General features: G+C 42.3%; 2 protein-coding genes, 1 long non-coding RNA gene and 2 gene segments (V, D, J or C); 4 read left to right on the top strand and 1 right to left on the bottom strand.

Annotated features, from left to right (window-relative positions):
• Nucleotides 1–3,029: 3,029 nt before the first annotated feature.
• Nucleotides 3,030–3,497, top strand: LOC115363141 (immunoglobulin lambda variable 3-21-like). The segment is given in 2 exon segments: nucleotides 3,030–3,069; nucleotides 3,160–3,497. Coding segments are annotated over 2 exon segments (378 nt in total).
• Nucleotides 3,498–5,498: 2,001 nt separating this feature from the next.
• On the top strand, nucleotides 5,499–8,599 carry LOC115363466 (immunoglobulin lambda-1 light chain-like). The gene is made up of 4 exons (XM_030057699.1): nucleotides 5,499–5,558; nucleotides 5,649–5,974; nucleotides 7,175–7,208; nucleotides 8,038–8,599. The coding sequence occupies exons 1-4, from the start codon at nucleotides 5,519–5,521 to the stop codon at nucleotides 8,364–8,366; spliced, it is 729 nt and encodes a 242-aa protein (XP_029913559.1). The 5' UTR covers nucleotides 5,499–5,518; the 3' UTR covers nucleotides 8,367–8,599.
• A 1,116-nt stretch (nucleotides 8,600–9,715) lies between these two features.
• Nucleotides 9,716–17,768, bottom strand: LOC115363471 (uncharacterized). Its single transcript, XR_003928591.1, has 3 exons — nucleotides 17,724–17,768; nucleotides 16,685–16,692; nucleotides 9,716–9,754 (listed from the first exon to the last, which is right to left on the bottom strand). It is a non-coding gene; the product is annotated as an uncharacterized LOC115363471 (long non-coding RNA).
• On the top strand, nucleotides 16,029–22,142 carry LOC115363467 (immunoglobulin lambda-1 light chain-like). Its single transcript, XM_030057700.1, has 5 exons — nucleotides 16,029–16,084; nucleotides 17,622–17,763; nucleotides 17,857–18,181; nucleotides 20,761–20,795; nucleotides 21,606–22,142. The coding sequence occupies exons 2-5, from the start codon at nucleotides 17,724–17,726 to the stop codon at nucleotides 21,932–21,934; spliced, it is 729 nt and encodes a 242-aa protein (XP_029913560.1). The 5' UTR covers nucleotides 16,029–16,084; nucleotides 17,622–17,723; the 3' UTR covers nucleotides 21,935–22,142.
• LOC115363470 (immunoglobulin lambda variable 3-21-like) lies at nucleotides 17,675–23,740 on the top strand. The segment is given in 3 exon segments: nucleotides 17,675–17,723; nucleotides 23,244–23,283; nucleotides 23,377–23,740. Coding segments are annotated over 2 exon segments (378 nt in total).
• The last annotated feature ends 791 nt before the right edge of the window (nucleotides 23,741–24,531 follow it).

The raw sequence follows: 24,531 nt of genomic DNA, 5'->3' as shown, positions 1-24,531 counted from the left end.
ATCCACTATTATGGGCTGCTTACGGAGAGCCCGTGGTGAGCTCAGAGCTTTGGGCCTTGCCTGGGCAAGCCAGCACTGGGCCGGTGTAGGTTTGGTCTGGGCTGGCCCTAGCCCACAGTGCCCGCAAAAAGCCTGCATGGGCCCAACGGTACAAAAGTTGCTCTGGACCCAAATGGGCTGGCCCACACTGGGCCAACATGGGCTTTCTGTGGGCAATCCGCTATTATGGGCTGCTTACGGAGAGCCCGTGGTGAGCTCAGAGCTTTGGGCCTTGCCTGGGCAAGCCAGCACTGGGCCGGTGTAGGTTTGGTCTGGCTGGCCCTAGCCCACAGTGCCCACAAAAAGCCTGCGTGGGCCCCACTGGGGCATGTTTGCAGGGATATATCACCAAACATATCTGCAGTACAAAATAATGTCACTGAATAACATTTTCAGTTAACAGTTCACAAGGCCTTCAACTGGTGAACAAACATTTTTACCACAGACATGGAGTTCAAAAATCAATGTAGAGTTCACATCAGCTCATGTCGAATCAGAGGATGAGGATGGGATTCCAATCAATATATCAAATGAATTAGGATTAATTAGCAACATGTCATCTTTTTTAAAGGTTTGGATGAGTGTTTTTTTTTTTTTTTTTTTTAAATCATTTACATAGATGAAGAGTAAATGTTTGTGTGTTCTCTCTGCTATGATCAAACACCAGAGTATATTATACATTACATACAACCTGATGGGGCCTTTATGAGATGAGCCTGAATAGTTAAAAAGATGCATTTTCATGAACACATGAATGAATGAAAAAAATCTATTGGAAAGAAATGTCAAGTTTAAGTATGAAAATATGCACTACTTTCTAAATGAAATGAAATGATGAAATGTGTGTTCTCTGTTGAGACTCCTCCCCTCCACTTGTCCTCTCCTCAGTGTGTTTATAAGCTGCTGCTGGAGTCTCTCCTCTCCTCACACTCCACTGCTGCTCATCTCTCAGCTGGACAGTAAAGGAGCTTTACAGCACACACTGCCAACATGCTGGGGAGCCTCTGCACTCTCATCACTGCTCTAACATGTAAGGAGGCTGACTTCCTGCAGCTCTGAGCTCCCGTTGGATTGATCAGCCTGTGTGTTTCTCTTGACTCCATGTCCTCTTGTTGTTTCCCAGGTGTGAGTGGTGTGACGCTGGTGACACAGAAGCCTCCTGTTGTGGCGCTGACGACAGGACAGACAGCCACCATGGACTGTAACCTGGGAACTTCTACGGATGGAAAATCTGTTTGGTATAAACAGGTTGCAGGAGGAGTTCCTCAGCATGTACTGAGGTTTCGCCACGACTGGAGCTCTGTGAGCTATGGCTCTGGATTCTCTGCTCCCAAATTCACCTCAAATCATCAGTCACAATCAGATTATTGTCTGATCATCAAAAATGTGGAGGAGGGAGACTCAGCCGTCTATTACTGTAAAACATGGGACGACTCTGCTAAAGAGGATGTATCACAGTGATTTACACCATGACAAAAACCTCCTCACCACACACTTCTGCTTTCTGGCTCACTGACAGATCTTTCATGAGAATGAAACTATGGAAACCAGTGCTGTCTGTAGCAGTGCATTTACCACATGAAGAAATAATCAAACTCTTCATGATGGATTCTGATCTGAATCCTATGTAACAAGCAAACCCTTGCCTCATGTAATGTACATATTCTACAGCTTCATGGTTTGTCAATAAAATTAACTAAACTAAACTAAACTCAACTATAATAAAATAATGATTAGCATAACTAAAAAGTAACACAATGCTTCAGTGTCAGTTTCCATGGCTGTGCAGAAAAGGAAAAGAGCTTCAACTGTAGATTATGAAGCTTTCACTACAGAAAATCTCCTACTGGCCACAATACTGGAAACTCTGATATCAAAATAATGTCTGGGAACCACAGAGCTAAAATAGATGACCACATATCACCAAACATGTCTGCAGTACAAACTAATCTCATTGATTAACATTTTCAATTAACAGTTCACAAGGCCTTCAACTGGTGAACAAACATTTTTTACCACAGACATGGAGTTTAAAAATTGAGGTAGAGTTCACATAAGGTCATATCAAATCAGAGGATGAGGATGAGTTTCCTATCAATGAATCAAAATGATTTGCGATTAATAGCCAGCATGCCTTTTTTTTTTTTTTTTTTTTTTTTAATTTGGATAAGCGTCTTTTGTTGTTGTTGTTTTTTGTAATTATTTGAGTGATTGAATAGAGTGGTGAAGTCCCGCCCACCCTCTTCCGGTACATGGGTCCTCAAAAGCAAAAAATTATGAATGTGATCCAATGGGTAGATAAAAATTATTTTCTGGTCCCGTTTGAATTGTGCCATGGATTTCACATATGTTGTTTCTGATATTTAAAGATAATTTTTCACGCAAAGAAGACTACAATTTAGCGCGAAGAATATTAATAATGTTAGGTTTTGAGTGAGTCCGCTTTGTGAACTACAACTCTTCGCTGCTCTCGGTGCGAATGATATACGTCACCACCCGCACTGGGAGCCTACAACAGACATGGCGATTTCTCTGCTCCGCGCTGAGTTTTTGAGGTTCTGAGTTTTTCCGCCCGACGGCATGGTCCGCTCGCCCTCCCGCCTGGCCCGGCGCTCCGTCGGCCCTCGGAGACGCGGACAATCGGGAACAAAACACACCGGCATCTTGACTTGAATCTGTTTTCTCAACAGCATTTAACAATGGCGCAATAAACGGTCAAAACTCTTGACATGAAAATTTGTTATTTAAGCCTATAAACAACATTTGTGTAATCCATGGCATAACGACTAGGGGACCAGAAAATAATTATTTTCTGTCCATTGAACACCATTCATTTTTTTTTGCTCCAAAAGGTCCCATGGGGGCCCACCGGAAGGGGCGGGACTTCACCACTCTATAAGCTGCTGCTGGAGTCTCTCCTCTCCTCACACTCCACTGCTGCTCATCTCTCAGCTGGACAGTAAGGGAGCTTTACAGCACACACTTCCAACATGCTGGGGAGCCTCTGCACTCTCATCACTGCTCTAACATGTAAGGAGGCTGACTTCCTGCAGCTCTGAGCTCCCGTTGGACTGATCAGCCTGTGTGTTTCTCTTGACTCCATGTCTTCTTGTTTCCCAGGTGTGAGTGGTGTGACGCTGGTGACACAGAAGCCTCCTGTTGTGGCGCTGACGACAGGACAGACAGCCAACATGAACTGTAACCTGGGAACTGTTACTGGTGCTACGGCTAACTGGTACAAACAGGTTCCAGGAGGAGTTCCTCAGTATGTACTGAGGTTTCATCACAGCTTTAGCTCTGCGAACTATGGCTCTGGATTCTCCTCTCCCAAATTCACATCTAATCATCAGTCACAAACAGATTATCGTCTGATCATCAACAATGTGGAGGAGGGAGACTCAGCTGTCTATTACTGTAAAACATGGGACAGCTCTGTCAGTGAGTACGTATCACAGTGATTTACACCATGACAAAAACCTCCTCACTACACACTTCTGCTTTTTGACTCACTGACTGATCTTGAGTGAAAATCAAACCATCAAAACAAATAATGTGTTTAACCCCCAGAAGCAGAAGTGGATGAAAAATTACACGTTTGTTGTTATTTGCAAGACCTTTGCAATAAAAATATTTAATGTTTTCATGTTCCCAGTATTTCTTCAAAAATGTTGTTCTTGATACCACCAATTCATTTTTTTACTTATTATCTGTACTTTAAGAAAATAGATGTTTTATGTCACTACCCTAAGATTCTTAAAGCGGGTCAAAATTACCCATATGCATTTCCAAGAGAATCTTATGAGAAAATTTTAACCTCATCAGGTATAAACTCTTTTAATTGTGTATCACACTTCAAGTGTCAGTACCATAAGCAATTCTATATATATATATATATATATATATATATTTTTTTTTTTTTTTTTTTTTTTTTTTTTTCCACTGATGTTACTCTTTCATAACAATAATTTGATAACTCAACATTGCACATTCATTACCACAGGCTGTAGGAGTTTTTTTTTTTTTTTTTTTTCATCAAATCAGCCTTTCCAGATAGCCATGAAACAACATGTAGGTGAGATAGTGACTCAGTAATAGCAAATGTCGTCATTTATTTTGTAGATATTACTCAAAACAGCTTGCGAATGTGACAGAGTGGTGAGGTAGAAACCAATGGCACTACAATTGGAAATGCTATTACCGGCCTGGACACTCAAATTAAAACAAGTTTGTTCACCAAGAAAGACAGACGTGCTTCTAAATGCAAAATATTATTTATTGATGATGCAAGAGCCTGGAAGATGCTTAAAAAATGCGGTAAACCATAAGAAATCAAGTCAAGCTTAAATATTAGTGTATATGTAAGAAAACATTTTATTACAAATGTGCAACTCTTAATAAATTGCAAATTCATGGACTATATATATATATATATATATATATATATATATATATACAGTTTACAACTAGTTAAAAATCATTTGTTTATGCCTGAGGCTGCCAAATGGATGGGGGCAGATTAAGGGGACAAGTGTCCAGGGGTGCAAATACTCACCAAACACACACAAACACAGTCACAGCAAACCCAAACTGAATTGGTGCCCAGTGTCCATGCAATGAAGGGACCTCACCCAAGTGGCTGACCCCACCCAGCAGCACTCAGCACAACCTATAAAAGCACTAAACAATCAAAGGAATCCAAAAATATGAAAAAGAAGAAACAGCAGGTATTTCAGTGGTTCACAGTAACATAACACAGTACATAATTTGGCCCACTTAGACAACCCTAATGGGAGGCTACAACCCCCCTCAGAGTTATTATACCACAACAGTACTGATAAATACTACAGGGAGGCAAAAACAGCAGCTGCAGGAACCAATCTGAGTCTGAGAGTAGGACTGATCCATCAACTCAGCTGAATTCAGCCAATATTTTGTACCCAACTGGAGGCCCCAACAACCAAGGTGCACAGCAGGGGGAAAGCTCAAAATGACAAACCACAACAGGAGAGTTAACCCAAAGCAGCCTAGGAATCAGTGTGGCACGCTGGCTGTTAAACTAGCCCCTTTATATACACTACACTGTATCATTAGTTTGGCAGCCCATGCAGTAGGTGGGTTGCTAGTTTGATTTCATGGTAAGTATACATATTATGCACGAGTTAAATACACGTTAAATAGTGCTACACAAATAACCATTACAGTAGGAGCCTGAAAAGCGAAAGATTTATATATATATATATTCTCATGAACACAATATAAAAAGAATAAAGTACTGGAATGTTAGATGGGACAGTCTGTACTTTACTCTAAATGACATGAAATGATGAAATGTGTGTTCTCTGTTGAGACTCCTCCTCTCCACTTGTTCTCTCCTCAGTGTGTTTATAAGCTGCTGCTGGAGTCTCTTCTCTCCTCACACTCCACTGCTGCTCATCTCTCAGCTGGACAGTAAAGGAGCTTTACAGCACACACTGCCAACATGCTGGGGAGCCTCTGCACTCTCATCACTGCTCTAACATGTAAGGAGGCTGACTTCCTGCAGCTCTGAGCTCCCGTTGGATTGATCAGCCTGTGTGTTTCTCTTGACTCCATGTCTTCTTGTTTCCCAGGTGTGAGTGGTGTGACGCTGGTGACACAGAAGCCTCCTGTTGTGGCGCTGACGACAGGACAGACAGCCACCATGGACTGTAACCTGGGAACTGTCACTAGTGATACGGCTAACTGGTACAAACAGGTTCCAGGAGGAGTTCCTCAGTATGTACTGAGGTTTTATCACGGCTGGAGCTCTGTGGAGTATGGCTCTGGATTCTCTGCTCCCAAATTCACATCTAATCATCAGTCACAAACAGATTATCGTCTGATCATCAAAAATGTGGAGGAGGGAGACTCAGCCATCTATTACTGTACAACTTGGGACGACTCTGCTAAACAGAACGTATCACAGTGATTTACACCATGACAAAAACCTCCTCACCACACACTTCTGCTTTTTGGCTCACTGACAGATCTTGAGTGAGAATTAAACCATCAAAACAAACGGTGTGCTAAATTGTGCCACAAGTATCAACAGCCACAAAATACACAACTTTTTAATAAAATAAACATAAATCAAACCACCAATACATAAAAACTGGCCTGGAGGTGGTGACAAACACGATAGTTTCATATTGTATTCAGCTGCTCCAACATTCTGGGACATTTTTTCTTTCTTTTTGAAAGATTATTTTGTCGGCATATCTGCTTTATTTGACAGTTACAGTGGAGATAGACAGGAGAGGCAGGGGAGAGAGAAGGGATGACATGCAACAAAAGACCAGGGGTCAGATTCAGACCCTGGCCGCTGCGATCGGGACCAAGCCCTGGGACATGTTACACGCTCTTTAACGATGAGCCACCAGTGTGCCCCTTCTGGGACATTTTCACATGAAAGTTGTCTGTGATGATTCTATAATCCAGGTCATGGTTTTCCAAGGAGAGTTGAGTTGAGGGCAGCTGGACTTGTTTGTAGATCCATGAAGACGTTTTGCTTGTCGTCCAAGAAGCTTCATCAGTTCTGACTGACTGGTGGGGATTCCCAGGTATTTAACCTGTGTGGGGCTGTTATCCAGGTCACTGATGCCACTGGCTGGTTAGGGCTCCTCTCTGTTGTGACGTCTTTCCTCAGTGTCGGTGGAGTCACCTGAGTCAAGCCTGAACCACAGATGTTGTGGTCACAGTGTGTAATGGTTGGTCAATCTCCTGAGAGAGGACGATGGGACAGAAATGTCCTGTCAAATGCCTGGAAGGAGACAAGAGCAGATGAAATCTTCCCATCCACAAAACCTTCAGATCAAACTTTGCTGGACTGTGTGAACGATGCTCTCATCAAGGACAGCATGGTCACCATCATTGCTCTGATCTCAGTGATGATATGTGGACTGTGAACATAGCCATGAAAACCAAAGGATCCAGCAGAGACTTCAGTGTCAGTGTTGAAGTCCAGTGGAGTTTTGGAATAAAGGCTCACTGATGAAGGGACTGAGATGCTGACAGTGAAAGTTGGATTGGTGTGAGCAGGATGTTTCAGTTCCTCTCCCCTCATCAGTGAGAGGCAGGAGGTTTTTGTACGGCCATGTGTACAAACTGAATCACTGTGGTATTCGGACAAGGCACCAAGCTGATTGTGACAGGTCAGTCCTTTTTAACTTCTCATAAAAACTGATAGTTTTCATATATTTCCCTTACTGCAGTTTTAGAAAATGATTAAATCATGTGTTGCTTCTGATTTTGAATGTTTTAACTTCTCCATTCAGTGGATTTTTTTATGCTTTTATGGCAGATTTGACTAGTATTAAGTATTTTTTCCAAAAGTATTGAGTAATTATATTTTGTTAAAACAGTTTTTGTATTATTTAGCATGTAAACAAAAGCAAATTTCTAGCCTGTTCAATTTCATTTTCTTCTCTTTTTTAGAGTTTTATTTTGACAGCATTCAACAACATGTGATCTGTTCAGCAACAGTAAATATGTCATCATTAGGAATATTGTTAGTAAAGAATTAATAGATTTTTTTTATATTCATATTTTAAAATTTTAAAATATCTCTGAAATGTTGGATGAATCTAATTGTATGTCAACAGGAGAAATTAAATTTCCTTCTCTGCTGATATTATCACAGTTTGACTAGACTGACAGCTGCTGTCTTCTTATGCAATGAAAGATAAAATGACATCAAATGAAATCAATGATGCTGCATTGGAAGGGACGGAAGGAATCATCACTAACATCATATTAACACGTATATATTTAAAAATTAAATGATTGGTTTGGATTTGTAAAAGACAATAGGCAGGTCTGATTTCAAAAATGTTTGGATACTTGCTTGTTAGCTTCTGAGGATCTTCGAAATAATCATTTCAATCTATCCACACAAAATAATAAGTTAATAAATTAAACATAGAGGTTTCCTTTGTGAATGAATGACTTTGTTGTTTTGATGAACTTGTGGGTCCTCTGCAGGCTCCACCCTCCCTCCTCCTGTCTTGACAGTCTTCCCTCCGTCCACTGATGAGCTCCAGTCCAACAAAGCCACTTTGGTGTGTGTGGCCAGTCTGCCCAGTCCGTCTCTGGGTTTTGCAGATGTTACCTGGACGGCTGCCGGGAGTCCAGTGAGCAGTGGGGTCTCTAGCAGCAGCGCTGTTCAGCAGCCGGACCAGACTTTCCACATCAGCAGCTATCTGGCCATCCAGACGGCAGACTGGAAGCGGGATAAGGCCTACACATGTCAAGTGTCTGTGGGCTCCAAGGCTTCAGAGAAAAGCATCAAGAAGTCAGACTGCAGCACTTAAGAGCAGCAGGCTGACACAATTACCATTTCACATCTGCTTCTGTATTGCTTTGTGCTGTTTGATCATTTTGGGCTTCACGATGTTCACAAATCAAATGCGTTAAATACATTTTTTCTTCTCTTTTATCTATAATAAGTGTTGCTGCATTTAGACAGAGTTAATGATTTAGCACAATTCATGTATTGTTTTGTGTACTTATTCAATAAAAGCATGGGGAATCAAAAAAAAAAAAAAAAAAAAAAAAAAAAAAAGCCTGAGTTTCATTTTTACATGTAGAAATTGCATTGAAATGTTGTATTTGTATTGTTTAAATCAACACAAACATATTTTCAGTTAAAGAGATTTGGCCAATTCTTAAAATTACTATTCAAATCTAAGCATGAAAAATATTGAGGAAATGTCATCATTATTCTACATTGTTAATCTTTTTTTTCCTTTAATGCGATGAGACAATTAAACCAGAATATATTTTCAGTCATTAGTTGACATAGTTCAAAACTCCACCATCAGATGTCACCATCAGGTCATTTTTTGAATCCAAAATCCTAACAGAAGTCAACACTACAGATGACTTTGTATCTCCAGTCAGTGGAGCATCACCTCTTGGCTCCTCCCTCTATTCCTTCCCAGGATGCACCTGCAGGCCTCCTCTCCTTATTTATAGCTGCATGTAAATGAGGAGGTGAAGTCTCAGCTCTCACTGTTATAGGAAGGGCTGCCCGAGGAAAGAAACAAGTGTGACTTGTATGAGTTTTATTGAAAAGGCCAACACAAAGCACTGAGACCGTACATCATCACATTAGTCGAGGTGTGTATGTGCACAGAGACAACGCTGAAAACCATCACTAAACACCAAACATTGTGAAGACTTTGTTAATTTATGTATTTCAGCTTCAGTTGGCACCCCATGTACTCTTTGATATGTTATGAAAATTATACAAGGTCTGGACTCATGAAAACAGTTCATTATCTGTTAGATTAAAACAAATCTGCATGGTGGAGCAGAAAAATATGATGCTGTATTTCTCCTGAAAGTTCCACATGTAAAAGTTTTCAGCTGAAAGTTTTAATGAATGAATTTAAGTGAAATTTAAGTAATTTTTTGCGTGCCCACTGAAGATGAGAGACCATGCTATTATGATGAAAAGATATTCTGTTTGGATGTTTGAGGAGCGATGAACATAAAACTACACAGTGTGTGTTAATTGATGATTCAACCTCTTTTTAAGTGATAACCTGCCAAAGCTCCTCCTCCTCCCATGAAACCTCCTGGTTCTCTGTGATCTTATAAACTGCTCCTCCAGCAGCTCCTCTCCTCAGACTCCAAAGCTACTAATCTGTCAGCAGGGAGGAAACTTTGAGAGACACAACAACATTGTCATCACACACTGTCAACATGCTGGGGAGCCTCTGCACTCTCATCACTGCTCTAACATGTAAGGAGGCTGACTTCCTGCAGCTCTGAGCTCCCGTTGGATTGATCAGCCTGTGTGTTTCTCTTGACTCCATGTCCTCTTGTTGTTTCCCAGGTGTGAGTGGTGTGACGCTGGTGACACAGAAGCCTCCTGTTGTGGCGCTGACGACAGGACAGACAGCCACCATGGACTGTAACCTGGGAACTGTCACTGGTAGTGCAGCTCGCTGGTATAAACAGGTTCCAGGAGGAGTTCCTCAGTATATGTTGATGTTTCATCACGGCTCGAGCTCTGTGAGCTATGGCTCTGGATTCTCCGCTCCCAAATTCACATCTAATCATCAGTCACAAACAGATTATCATCTGATCATCAACAATGTGGAGGAGGGAGACTCAGCTGTCTATTACTGTAAAACATGGGACGGCTCTGTCAATGAGTACGTATCACAGTGATTTACACCATGACAAAAACCTCCTCACCACACACTTCTGCTTTTTGGCTGACTGACAAATCTCACATTAGATTGACAGAATGAAAACCAGTTTTGTCTGTAACAGTGCTTTTGTCACATGAAGAAATCCGCATCAAATACTAAAAACTAAACTCTTCCTGACATGAATCCTTATGAAAACTTAAACCTCCAGCGTGGCTCGGGAGGTGGAGCAGTTGTCTGGTAACCAGAGAGTTCCAGGTTCGATCCCCGGCTCCTCCAGAGTGTGTTGAAGTGGCCTTGAGCTTGAACAAGATACTGAACTCCCCCACTGCTCCTGATGGATAGCTAGACACCTTGCACAGTCTCTGCTATCAGTGGGTGAATGTGAGGCAAACATTGTAAAGCACTTGGAGTGGTCAGTAGACTAGAAATGCAGTCCATTTACCTGGCCTCATGCTGGTTTCATATTCCACCAGACAACTGGACTCGAGTCATAATGACTCAACTGGAGTCACAAATTTGACTACTTGAGACTCGACTTGGACTTGAAGGTAAAAAGACTTGACTAGATGCGACTTGAGACAGGCTGACTTGGACAACTTGTAGCATAAGTGTGTCTTTTTTTCCACGTGAATATCATATTAGTATAGAGCAGTGCAGGTTCAGACCATTGCTTGATTGGTTGGAGACAGCCTACTCCCTTTAGTTTTTCCCGCATGTAGCAGAGAGGCATTGCATGCGTGTACGCATGGCGCACGCACTCTGATGATCAGTGAGCGTGCCAGAGACACAGCTGTGCTGCTGTTATTTGTAATCATGGAAACTGCGCCTGCAGCCAGTTCTTTAGTTCCCAAAGTAATCCAGTTTGATTTAAAAAACTTCCAATCTGATGGAAAATGGCAACGCAGAAACGCTCAATGCAAGATCAGTGACAAAGAGGGCACCACGTCAAACTTTGTCCGGCACTTGAAGTTCACCAAGCAAGTGAAACCTGCAAACGTTAGCTGGGTAGCTAACGTGACCTTGATTGCCCGACCTGCAGCCAATATATATGTAGCTAGTAAGCTAACATTAATAGAAGTGTGTGTGCATGTGCATCTGTGTGGGGATTCTATATGGATACGTAGCACAAGCTGTGTCACTCACCACTGTCGCGATCGCTGATGTAGCTGCTGTGACTGTATAAATGATATCCATCATGGTAACAGCAAGCCCTCGTCTAAATCACTCCCACGCAAAACTTTTATTTCTTCCTTCTTTTTTCCTCCAATAAGTTTCTCTCCGATAAGTTTCTCTCTCGTGATACAGTCCCACTCTGTATCTTATCTTATTATTGTTTTGGAAAGATGAAGGAGCCCTAGCCGGTGCCTGCCGTCCGCTCTCTATGGCCCAATCCCAATGTCCACCCTCACACACTCACTGACTTTGAGGCACGCTCCCGCTAAGTCCGTAAAGGCGTGTTCACACCGGATGCGATAACGCAAATTCGCGCGTCAAATTTACATTTAAAGTCAATGCAAAGACGCGATTAGCTACACGCGATTTCGGGCCGGGCGGCGCGATATCACGTGGTGCTTTGATGCGATAGCCAATCAGTGTTGATATTCTCCCTACGTTACCTATGTCAAGAAATGCCAAAGGAAATCGGAAAATGGAGGACAATATTATTGTTGCAGTGTGCGGGCTACCAGGCTGCCGGGCTGCCGGGCTGCCGGGCTCCCGGGCTACCAGAGCTCTATGACACAACCTGTGTTCTGTACAGGGACCGCACCAAGAAGGAGCAGGTGTGGGCAAAAGTTGCGGAGGAGGTCGGACTACCAGGTAAGTTTTGCAAATATGACATATTCGCAAAACTTACTTACTTGTCGGTTGCTAATGCAGCTATTGGATGCAATTTACTATTAACCATGCTAGCGGTAACGTTATCCCGGCATAGCTGTCTCGCTACGTGTGTGCATCTTGTCAGTGGATGTGTGTTGAAGATTGAGGAAATAAATGATTCCATGGTCACGCAACGCTTTACGCGTGATTAAACCGCGTTCATCGTGTCCGTACGCACACCGGAAGGCGTGTTCACACCGGACGCGATGAATGCGATTTAATCGCGCGTAAAGCTGCGTTCACACTGACAGCGACAAAATCGCCTGTGGTCGGGGTTATTTGGAGGGAAAGCTGTGTAGACTATATATAGGTGCTGTATACATGACTTTGTTTCCCTCCTTCACCATGGATCGGACTTTGGGAAGGCTTCTGTGCATTGCTGCGGCATATATGATCCACAAACGGAGAGCCCAGGGCAGTCCTGCTTCCGTGTGGTGGATGTCGGCAGTTATGGGAGGACCAGTGATGGGGGGACCCTGGCAAACTCCACCTTTGGTCAGGCACTGCTGGATGGCACTCTCCAAGTCCCTGAAGATGCCCTGCTTCCAGGAGCAGAGCACTTGGAACCCCAGCCCCATGTGTTTGTGGCGGATGAAGCCTTCCCCCCTCCGCAGGGACCTCATGAGGCCTTTTCCAGGTCTTAACCTCTCCCAGCGGAACAAGGTGTTCAACTACAGGCTGTCAAGAGCACGGAGGTGTGTTGAAAATACCTTCGGTATTTTGAGCAGCCAGTGGCGCATGTACCACCGTGTCATTGAGGTGAGCCCTGAAAATGCGGATGCATGTGTGAAGGCAACCTGTATCCTGCATAACTACATCAGGAAAACTGCCACAACCATGAGAGAACCAGTGCCAGCATCAGAGGAGGAGATGTCAGTGCTGCAAGACCTGAGAAGAGTGGGGAGCAACAATGCTGCACGGGAGGCCATCCGTGTGAGGGAGATCTATGCTTCCTACTTCTCAGCTGAGGGTGCAGTGCCATGGCAACCCAGTTTGTAGACAGAGTTCTTAAACCCTGACTACAACTAAAAAGGTTACACCATATACTTTATCTGAATTAGTCAATTCCATGCATCATTATTATTCCAAATATTACAACAAGAATACAACAAAAAACTGTTATAAATTACACACAGAACAAAAGAAGGTGCGAAACAAAAAATTTAATTACATTATAATAATAATAACCTCTCCATCCAAACACTCACAGGTGGCTTCATGAATAATTCGGTGAATTTGGAACTTCACCTCAGCTTTTTTTCTCTCAGAGAGGGCCTTGAGATCCGGCAGAAGGCCCTCAAAAAACTGCCTGTTGGGGTCAGGGGGTTGAAGCTGCGCTGCAGCCTGTATGGCACCCATCAGGTGGCTTTCAAAAGGAGAGAGGGGGCCATCATGTGGCCTCTTCTGACCCCTAGCCCTTGCCCTGGCTGTAGATGGTGTGCGGGTGGGGGTGGGTGATGGAGCTTCAGGGGATACAGGCTCCAGGAAGAGCGTGAACAGCTCATCTGCCTCACTGCTGAGCTGGCTGGTCAAGGCATCCTCTCCCCTCTCCTCTTCCTCTCCTGCATCTCCCTGCATCTCCCTGCCACCTGCAGGATAGTTGCTGCTGTTGGCCCGGTCCTCCAGGAAGGGATTTAAAAATCCCATGATTTGGCTATAACGCCATGGCCGATGATTTGAAGCCACTGCCCCACTCCTGCAACTCTCCTTCTTTCTTTCTCTCTCTCCTATACGTGTCCCTCAAGTTCTTCCATTTCTTTCTACAATCATCGGCTAGAGAGAAGCAACACAAAATCACCTACGTCTCCTTCTGTATAGAGACAGCTAAAATAATAGATTTGCACTTGTTTACAGGCACCTACAGTAACCTACAACTTACCAGATATCCCCACAATCTCAGAAACCTTCCTCCAGGCGTCATTTTTTTTGTTTTTGTCCCTGTATATAAGCAAGTTGGATCATAGAGCTCTGGAAAACCAGAGACCACGGTTATCAGTTTCTCCTCGATGATCCGTCCTCCTCCTCTCTCATACTCCAGTCAACTTTTGCCGCCGTGGGAATCCAGATCGGCTCGCTATTGGTCGTTGCCTCGGTCGCGTCGCTCCTCATTTGCATAAAGTTGAGATTTTCTCAACTTTTTTTCGCTTGCATCGCGGCGCTCAATTCGCTTGTTGCCCAATTCGCTCGTCGCCCGTTGCCGCCCGAATCGCCCTTCGTCGCCTGCGTACATTGAAAATGAATGGCAGCTCGTCGCTCAAGTCGCCTCTGTTGCTTTCAGTGTGAGCGCACCTTAACTCGTCATGTGACCATGGAATCATTTATTTCCTCAATCGCTTCTATCGCGCGATGGACGCATTGATGCGAACCCGCCCTCCTTTCTCCCTCCTTCTTTCTCTCCCTGATGTAGGTGTCCTGCAGACTTTTCCATCTGTGGCGACACACATCCACTGACAAGACGCACACACGTAGCGAGACAGCTATGCCGGGATAACGTTACCACTAGCATGGTTAATAGTAAATTACATCCAATAGCTCCATTAACAACCGACACATATTCGCAAAACTTACCTGGTAGTCCGACCTCCTCCGCACCTTTTGCCCACGCCTGCTCCTTCTTGGTGCGGTCCCTGTACAGAACACAGGTTGTGTCATAGAGCTCTGGTAGCCCGGGAGCCCGCACACAGCAGCCCGGCAGCTAGGGTGGCCATACGTCCGGATTTAGGCCGGACAGTCCGGAATTTAAATGCCTTGTCCGGCGTCCGGCGCAGCCTCAAGCCGGACGCTTATTTGTCCTCCTTTTTGGAGTTGCACTTGAACGCAACGCTGGCCCGGACTGTACATCGATATCAGTTATATTTTTCGTCATAGACTTTTAAATTACAATCCAGAAAGTGCATTAATTGGATGCGCGTTAGTTTTTCTCCTCCTGCGCTGCTGTGCGCTCATGCCGGAGTGCGTGTGTGTGGCGCTGTCTGAAGTCTGAAGTCACTGGCTAACAGCAGCACACTGGCTTAGCTTGTCTATTCAGAGAAGAGGTATCACTTCGGCTAATTTTTCAATCTATGTTATCACAAGCATACTACTGCTCATTCATTGGTAGCTGAATTGTTAGGTCTGTTAGATAAGTAATTTACATTATTAAAATAATAATTTAAAATATTGTTAAATAAAAATAAAAAAAGCCAACATGATGCAGGTCAAAGACTGAAAAAGAATATTGACTAAAAAAAAAAAAAAAAAAAAGTAAAAAGGGCATTTGACACTAGACTAAGACTAAAACTAAATTGAAAATAGCTGATGAAATTAACACTGGTGGACCTGACTCAACCCCCCTCCCCGGGCCCGCATCGCCACCCCCCAAAGTGTCCTCCTTTTTGGTGTTGTGGAAATGGCCACCCTACCGGCAGCCCGCACACGGCAACAATAATATTGTCCTCCATTTTCCGATTTCCTTTGGCAGTTCTTGACATAGGTGACGTAGGGAGAATATCAACACTGATTGGCTATCGCGTCAAAGCATCACGCGTTATCGCGTCAAAACTTGAAATTTTTCAACTTGCGCGATGAGGCGTTGGACACGATGAAGCGTCATCGCGTCGCGTGTATCGCGTCAAACACGGCGCCCTGCCCAAAATCGCGTGTAATCGCGTCTTTGTGTCGACTTTTAATGTAAACTTGAAGTGCGGATTTGCGTTATCGCGTACGGTGTGAACACGCCTTCAGGGGTGTCCCATTGACAAATCATGAAGTGCGTGAGGGATCTCTCGCGGACTTTTTGAGCCCTTAATGCACCCTTTCCATAAGTGGGCATCTCCGCAGACTTAGCGTTAGGGAATTACCCATAGTTCATTGCATTGTGACATATGACATGAATCCCCTGGGGAAACCACCTGGCGGCCGCTATAAAAGCAAAGTGAAACGAGCGAATTTGTAAACAAAAAACATGGAGGGTGCAATCAGCAGTGACGCCGCAAAAAAGAAGTTCTCATGTGAGTATAATATTTTATATTATACTCTTGTCCTCGAGCAAAGCAAAAAACATAAAATAAAAAGTCCCAAAGCTGCGATTGTGAGAAACATGATGCATTGCTGTTGACAACCAAACAAAGGGCTGTCCCATTCCCTTTTTATAGTACTTCAGCCCCTTACAGCCTCACGCACTCAATTACTTTCCAGGTGCAGCTAATTAAGTCAGTGAGCGCTCAGGGATTAGGGAGGAGATTCAGCCTACAACTTTATAACTCTATGGTGCCTAGCCTAGACTGGCAAAACAAAAGCACGTGGAGTAGGAGGCTAAATTTGTGCCTCATGTGAAGTGACGTAATATTAAAATACTACAAAACAAACGCGTGCACGTCAAGATTTCGTGCGTTTAAAAGCTATAATAGGCCTGTAGTCGGCACTGAGGCAGTAAATTAATGATGTGTGTGTGTGTGTGTGCAGTTAGTTCAAAATGAACATTTTTTTTGTATCAAACATGCCATTTCTTTAATAGAATGTAGCATTTCCCATCTATCTAGGTCTAAATGATCAGACCTGTAATGTTGTAATGGACAAATTAAATCAAATAACCTGTGACTCGACTTGACCTGACAACCTGTGGCTGACTCGACTTGACATAACCTTGTGACTCGACTCGACTTGCTTGCCCACAACAGGAAAAACTTGGGACTTGCTTGAGACTCGGAACAAATGACTTGAGACTCGCTTGGGACTCGGATCGGGGTGACTCGTGCAGTTGTCTGTATTCCACAGCTACATGTTTGGTAAAAATAAAATAATAAGAATAAAAATAAGAAAAAGAATAATTAATCAGTGAAAAATATACTGCAATGACAGTTTCCATGGCTGTGCAGAAAAGGAAAACAGCTTTAACTGTAGATTACGAAGCTTTCACTACAGAAAATCCCCGACTGGCCACAATACTGGCAACTCCGATGACAAAGTAATTTCTGGGAACCACAGAGCAAAAACAGATGACCACATAGCACTAAACATATCTGCAATACATAATAATATCATTAACATTTTCAATTAACAGTTAACAAGGCCTTCAACTGTTGAACAAACATATTTACCACAGATGTGGAGTTAAAAAATGGAGGTAGAGTTCACATAAGGTCATGTCGAATCTGACGATGAGGATGGATTTCGTATTAATGAATCAAAATGATTTGGGAGTAACAGGCAGCTTGCAATTTTTGGGGGAAAATTGGGTAAATTTTTTTTTTTTTTTTTTTTTTTTTATTTGCTTAGAAGAAAGGGAAATGCTTGTGTGTACTGTCTGCTCTGCTATGACCAAACACCAGTTATTTTATACATTAATAAAACCTGATGGGGCCTTTATGATATGAGCCTGAAAAGTTAAAAAGATGCATTTTCATGAACACGTGAAAGGAAAAAAAGTGTATTAGAAGGAAATGTCAAGTTTAGATATTAATTTATGTATGACTTACTAAATGAAATGAAATGATGAAATGTGTGTTCTCTGTTGAGACTCCTCCCCTCCACTTGTCCTCTCCTCAGTGTGTTTATAAGCTGCTGCTGGAGTCTCTCCTCTCCTCACACTCCACTGCTGCTCATCTCTCAGCTGGACAGTAAGGGAGCTTTACAGCACACACTGCCAACATGCTGGGGAGCCTCTGCACTCTCATCACTGCTCTAACATGTAAGGAGGCTGACTTCCTGCAGCTCTGAGCTCCTGTTGGATTGATCAGCCTGTGTGTTTCTCTTGACTCCATGTCCTCTTGTTGTTTCCCAGGTGTGAGTGGTGTGACGCTGGTGACACAGAAGCCTCCTGTTGTGACGCTGAGGACAGGACAGACAGCCACCATGGACTGTAACTTGGGAACTGTCACTGGTGCTTCGGCTCGCTGGTATAAACAGGTTCCAGGAGGAGGTCCTCAGTTTGTGTTGAGGTTTCATCACAGCTGGAGCTCTGTGAGATATGGCTCTGGATTCTCTGCTCCCAAATTCACATCTAATCATCAGTCACAATCAGATTATCATCTGATCATCAACAATGTGGAGGAGGGAGATTCAGCCGTCTATTACTGTCAAACGTGGGACAGCTCTGCTAAAGAGGATGTATCACAGTGATTTAAACCATGACAAAAACCTCCTCACCTCACACTTCTGCTTTTTGGCTCACTGATAGATCTTTCATGAGAATGAAACTATGAAAACCAGTGCTGTCTGTAGCAGTGCATTTTCCATTTGAAGAAATAATCAAACTCTTCATGATGGATTCTGACCTGAATCCTACGTAATAAACAAACCCTTGCCTCATGCTATATACATATTCTACAGATTCATGGTTTGTCAATAAAATCAACTAAAATCAAGTATAATAAAATAATGATTAGCATAACTAACCAGTAACACAATGCTTCAGTGTCAGTTTCCATGGCTGTGCAGAAAAGGAAAAGAGCTTCAACTGTAGATTATGAAGCTTTCACTACAGAAAATCTCCTACTGGCCACAATACTGGAAACTGATAACAAAATAATGTCTGGGAACCACAAAGCAAAAACAGATCACCACATGTCACCAAAAATATCTGCAATAAAAAATAATCCTATTTAATAACATTTTAAATTAACAGTTCACAAGGCCTTCAACTGGTGAACAAACATTTTTACCACAGACATGGAGTTCAAAAATGAAGGTGGAGTTCACATCAGGTCATGTCAAATCTGAGGATGAGGATGGGATTCCTATCAATAATTCAAATGATTTGGGATTAATAGGCAGCATGCCATTTTTTTGTTTTGTTTTGTTTTGTTTTTTTTTTAATTTGGATAAGCATTTTTTGTTGTTGTTGTTTTTTGTAATTATTTACTGAGAAGAAAGGTAAATATTTGTGTGGAATCTCTGCTCTGCTATGATCAAACACCAGTGTACATTATACATTACATACAACCTGATGGGGCCTTTATGGTATGAGCCTGAATAGTTAAAAGGATGCATTTTCATGAACACATGAAAGGAAAAAAGTGTATTAGAAAGACATGTCAAATTTACATCTGAAATTACGCATAACTTTCTAAATGAAATGAAATGATGAAATGTGTGCTGTCTGTTGAGACTCCTCCCCTCCACTTGTCCTCTCCTCAGTGTGTTTATAAGCTGCTGCTAGAGTCTCTCCTCACACTCCACTGCTGCTCATCTCTCAGCTGGACAGTAAGGGAGCTTTACAGCACACACTGCCAACATGCTGGGGAGCCTCTGCACTCTCATCACTGCTCTAACAGGTAAGGAGGCTGACTTCCTGCAGCTCTGAGCTCCCGTTGGATTGATCAGACTGTGTGTTTCTCTTGACTCCATGTCCTCTTGTTGTTTCCCAGGTGTGAGTGGTATGACGCTGGTGACACAGAAGCCTCCTGTTGTGGCACTGACGACAGGACAGACAGCCACCATGGACTGTAACCTGGGAACTGTCACTGATACTTCAGCTCGCTGGTATAAACAGGTTCCAGGAGGAGCTCCTCAGTATGTGTTAAAGTTTCACCACAGCTATAGCTCTGTGGAGTATGGCCCTGGATTCTCTGCTCCCAAATTCACATCAAATCATCAGTCACAATCAGATTATCGTCTGATCATCAAAAATGTGGAGGAAGGAGACTCAGCCGTCTATTACTGTACAACTTGGGACGACTCTGCTAAACAGAACGTATCACAGTGATTTAAACCATGACAAAAACCTCGTCACCACACACTTCTGCTTTTTGACTCATTGACTGATCTTGAGGGAGAATCAAACCATCAAAACAAACAGTGTGTTCAAATGTGCCACGTGTAGCAACAGCCACAAAACACAAACATTTTGAATAAAACATAAAAACATAAATAAATCCCACTACCAATACCTAAAAACTGGCCTGCAGCTGGTGACATATATAGAAGCTGCATGTTTGGTTCAGCTGCTCCAATATTCTGGGACATTTTCACATGAAAATTGTCTGTGATGATTCTATCATCCAGGTCATGCTTTTCCAAGGAGAGTTGAGTTGAGGGCAGCTGGACTTGTTTGTAGATCCATGAATACGTTTTACTTGTCGTCCAAGAAGCTTCATCAGTTCTGACTGACTGACTGGTGGGGATTCCCAGGTATTTAACCTGTGTGGGGTTGTTACCCAGGTCACTGATGCCACTGGCTGGTTAGGGCTCCTCTCTGTTGTGACGTCCGTCCTCAGTGTTGGTGGAGTCACCTGAGTCAAGAGTGAACCACGGATGTTGTGGTCACAGTGTGTAATGGTTGGTCAATCTCCTGAGAGAGGACGATGGGACAGAAATGTTCTGTCAAATGCCTGAAAGGAGATGAGAGCAGATGAAATCTTCCCATCCACAAAACCTTCTGATCAAACTTTTCTGGACTGTGTCAACGATGCTCTCATCAAGGACACCATGGTCACCATCATCGCTCTGATCTCAGTGATGATATGTGGACTGTGAACATAGCCATGAAAACCAAAGGATCCAGCAGAGACTTCAGTGTCGGTGTTGAAGTCCAGTGGACTTTTGGAATAAAGGCTCACTGATGAAGGGACTGAGATGCTGACAGTGAAAGTTGGATTGGTGTGAGCAGGATGTTTCAGTTCCTCTCCCCTCATCAGTGAGAGGCAGGAGGTTTTTGTACGGCCATGTGTACAAACTGAATCACTGTGGTATTCGGACAAGGCACCAAGCTGATTGTGACAGGTCAGTCCTTTTTAACTTCTCATAAAAACTGATAGTCTTCATAGATTTTCTTTATTGCAGATGTTGAAATCAGTGAAATCGTGTTGCTTGAAAATTTTAATCCATTTAAATCCATTCAGTGGATTTTTCATGCTTTTATGGCAGATTTGACTCCAAGTATTTTTTCCAAAAGTATTCAGTAATTATACTTGTAGAAACATTTTTTGTATTATTTAGCATGTTGACAAATGCAAATTTCTTGCTTGTTTAATTTAATTTTCTTCTTTTCTTCTCTTTTTTTGTAGTTTTATTTTGACAGTGTTAAAAAAATATGTGATCTGTCAGCAGCAGTAAATATGTCATCATTAGGAATACTCTCAGTATAGAATTAATATATTTTTTTAACATTAAAGGTTCTTCTGAAATGTTGGATGAATCTCACTGTATGTCAACAGGACAAATAAAAATTTCTTCTCTGCTGACATTGTCACAGTTTGACGAGACTGACAGATGCCGTATTTTTATGCAATGAAAGATAAAATGACAGATGAAATGAATTATGCTGATTTGGAAGGGACAGATGGAATAATCACTAGCATCATATCAACTTTTTTATATTTATAAATTAAATGACTATTTCGAATTTGTAAAAGGCGGGAAGGAGGTCTGATTTCCAAATTGTTTGGATACTTGCTTGTTAGCAGCTGAGGATCTTCAAAATAATCATTTTAAACTATGAACACAAAATAATAAGTTAATATATTAAACATAGAGGTTTCCTTTGTGAATGAATGACTTTGTTGTTTTGATGAACTTGTGGGTCCTCTGCAGGCTCCACCCTCCCTCCTCCTGTCTTGACAGTCTTCCCTCCGTCCGCTGATGAGCTCCAGTCCAACAAAGCCACTCTGGTGTGTGTGGCCAGTCTGCCCAGTCCGTCTCTGGGTTTTGCAGATGTTACCTGGACGGCTGCCGGGAGTCCGGTGAGCAGTGGGGTCTCTAGCAGCAGCGCTGTTCAGCAGCCGGACCAGACTTTCCACATCAGCAGCTATCTGGCCATCCAGACGGCAGACTGGAAGCGGGATAAGGCCTACACATGTCAAGTGTCTGTGGGCTCCAAGGCTTCAGAGAAAAGCATCAAGAAGTCAGACTGCAGCACTTAAGAGCAGCAGGCTGACACAATTACCATTTCACATCTGCTTCTGTATTGCTTTGTGCTGTTTGATCATTTTGGGCTTCACGATGTTCACAAATCAAATGCGTTAAATACATTTTTTCTTCTCTTTTTTTAATAAGTGTTGCTGCATTTAGACAGAGTTAATGATTTAGCACAATTCATGTATTGTTTTGTGAACTTATTCAATAAAAGCATGGGGAATCAAAGAAACAAAAAGTCTGAGTTTCATTTTTACACATGGACACTGTACTGGAATGTTGTATTTGTATTGTTTAAGTCAACACAAACATATTTTCAATTAAAAAATAAGATTTTGCCAATTTTTAAAATTACTATTCAAATATAATGATGAAAAATATTGAGGAAATGTCATCATTTGTGTACATTGTTAATCTTTTGTCCATGGATGCAATAACAAAATGAAATCAGAATATATTTTCTGTCATCACTTGACATATAATACAAAACTCCACCATCAGATGTCACCATAAGGTCATTTTTTCAGTCCAAAAATCCTAACAGCAGTCAACATTACAGATGACTTTTTATCTCCAGTCAGTGGAGCATCACCTCTTGGCTCCTCCCTCTGTTCCTTCCCAGGATGCACCTGCAGGCCTCCTCTGCTTATTTATAGCTGCATGTAAATGAGGAAGAACAAGTGTGACTTGTATGAGTTTAATTAAAAACGCCAACACAGTGTTGAGACCGTGCATCATAACATTAGTCGAGGTGTGTATGTGTGCAGAGAAAAAAGCTGAAATCCATCACTAAAGACCAAACACTGTAAAGACTTTGGAATTTGAGTTTTTGCATTTCCTCTTTAATTGGAGTCCCACATAGTCATCAATAATTTATGAAAATTATACAATCTTTGGACTCATGAAAACCTTTCATGAACTGTTAGATTAAAACAAATCTGCATGGTGGACCAGAAAAATATGATGCTGTACTTCTCCTGAAAGTTCCGCATTTAAAAGTTTTCAGCTGAAAGTTATCAGTAATGAAATTTTAGTGTTTTTTGTGTCCCCACTGAAGATGAGAGACCATGCTATTGTGAAGAAAAGCTTTTCTGTTTGATTTTTTGTGGAACGATGAACATAAAACTACACAGTGCGTGTTAGTTAATTATTCAGCATCTTTTTAAGCTCCTCCTCTTCCCCTGAACCTCCTCATTCTCAGTGATCTTATAAACTGCTCCTCCAGCAGCTCCTCTCCTCAGACTCCAAACCTGCTAATCTGTCAGCAGGGAGGAAACTTTGAGAGACACAACAACATTGTCAGCACACACTGCCAACATGCTGGGGAGCCTCTGCACTCTCATCACTGCTCTAACATGTAAGGAGGCTGACTTCCTGCAGCTCTGAGCTCCCGTTGGTTTGATCAGCCTGTGTGTTTCTTTTGACTCCATGTCCTCTTGTTGTTTCCCAGGTGTGAGTGGTGTGACGCTGGTGACACAGAAGCCTCCTGTTGTGTCGCTGACAACAGGACAGACAGCCACCATGGACTGTAACCTGGGAACTGTTACTGATCAGTCAGCTCGCTGGTATAAACAGGTTCCAGGAGGAGTTCCTCAGTATGTACTGAGGTTTCATCACAGCTTTAGCTCTGTGAACTATGGCTCTGGATTCTCTGCTCCCAAATTCACATCAAATCATCAGTCAAAATCAGATTATCGTCTGATCATCAACAATGTGGAGGAGGGAGACTCAGCCATCTATTACTGTAAAACATGGGATAACTCTGTCAATGAGTACGTATCACAGTGATTTACACCATGACAAAAACCTCCTCACCACACACTTCTGCTTTTTGACTCATTGACTGATCTTGTGTGAGAATCAAACCATCAAAACAAATGATGTGTTTAACCCCCAGATGCAGAAGTGGATGAAAAATTACACGTGTTTGTTGTTATTTGCAAGAACTTTGCATTAAAAATATTTAATGTTTTCATGATCTCAGTATTTCCTCAAAAATTTCTTCCCTGATACCACCAATTCAATTGTTTGCTTATTATTTGTACTTTAAGAAATTAGATGTTTTGTGTCACTACCCAAAGTTTCTTGAAGTGGGTCAAAATTACCCATATGCATTTCCTATAGAATATTATGAGAAAATTTGAACCTCATCAAGTATGAACTCTTTTAATTGTGAATCACACTTCAAGTGTCAGTAACATAACCACTTGTAAAAAAATATTTTGCACATTATCTTTTGTATAATATCACTTCATATCAATATTACATACATGTTTTTGTTTTTACTGATGTAACTCTTCTCTGACACTAACCGTGGAAATCTGAGATCAGGTTAACCCCACGCCTCCCTCCCCAGATTTCCACAGTGACAGTGAGGAAAATACTTTAGAGCGGAAGCAACATCAGCAACAGTGGTAGCAGCGTCCATAGCAGCAGCCATAGCAACGATAGACACCTGAAAGAATCTTCGTAATAACTAACAAAGTAAACATCACATTAACTGAACGAAGATTTTGGAAATAAAATGCACATTTCCCACTAGAAATGTTATCAAAACGCATTTGAATGCATAAGCTATCTTAAAATATTGCATTTTCCACTGAGA

Source organism: Myripristis murdjan, chromosome 8 (genome assembly GCF_902150065.1).
Source record: "Myripristis murdjan chromosome 8, fMyrMur1.1, whole genome shotgun sequence".
Taxonomy (NCBI): Eukaryota; Metazoa; Chordata; class Actinopteri; order Holocentriformes; family Holocentridae; genus Myripristis; species Myripristis murdjan.
This window is presented reverse-complemented; position numbering and strand designations above follow the sequence as displayed.

What these genes read in the sequence shown, in the direction of transcription:
- LOC115363467 (XM_030057700.1), top strand. Translation starts at nt 17,724, where the DNA reads ATGCTGGGGAGCCTCTGCACTCTCATCACTGCTCTAACAT. An exon ending in TCTCATCACTGCTCTAACAT is followed by an intron (nt 17,764 to 17,856) that starts GTAAGGAGGCTG and finishes GTTGTTTCCCAG; the next exon opens with GTGTGAGTGGTGTGACGCTG. An exon ending in CACCAAGCTGATTGTGACAG is followed by an intron (nt 20,796 to 21,605) that starts GTCAGTCCTTTT and finishes GGTCCTCTGCAG; the next exon opens with GCTCCACCCTCCCTCCTCCT.
- LOC115363466 (XM_030057699.1), top strand. Translation starts at nt 5,519, where the DNA reads ATGCTGGGGAGCCTCTGCACTCTCATCACTGCTCTAACAT. An exon ending in ACGACTCTGCTAAACAGAAC is followed by an intron (nt 5,975 to 7,174) that starts GTATCACAGTGA and finishes TGAATCACTGTG; the next exon opens with GTATTCGGACAAGGCACCAA. An exon ending in CACCAAGCTGATTGTGACAG is followed by an intron (nt 7,209 to 8,037) that starts GTCAGTCCTTTT and finishes GGTCCTCTGCAG; the next exon opens with GCTCCACCCTCCCTCCTCCT.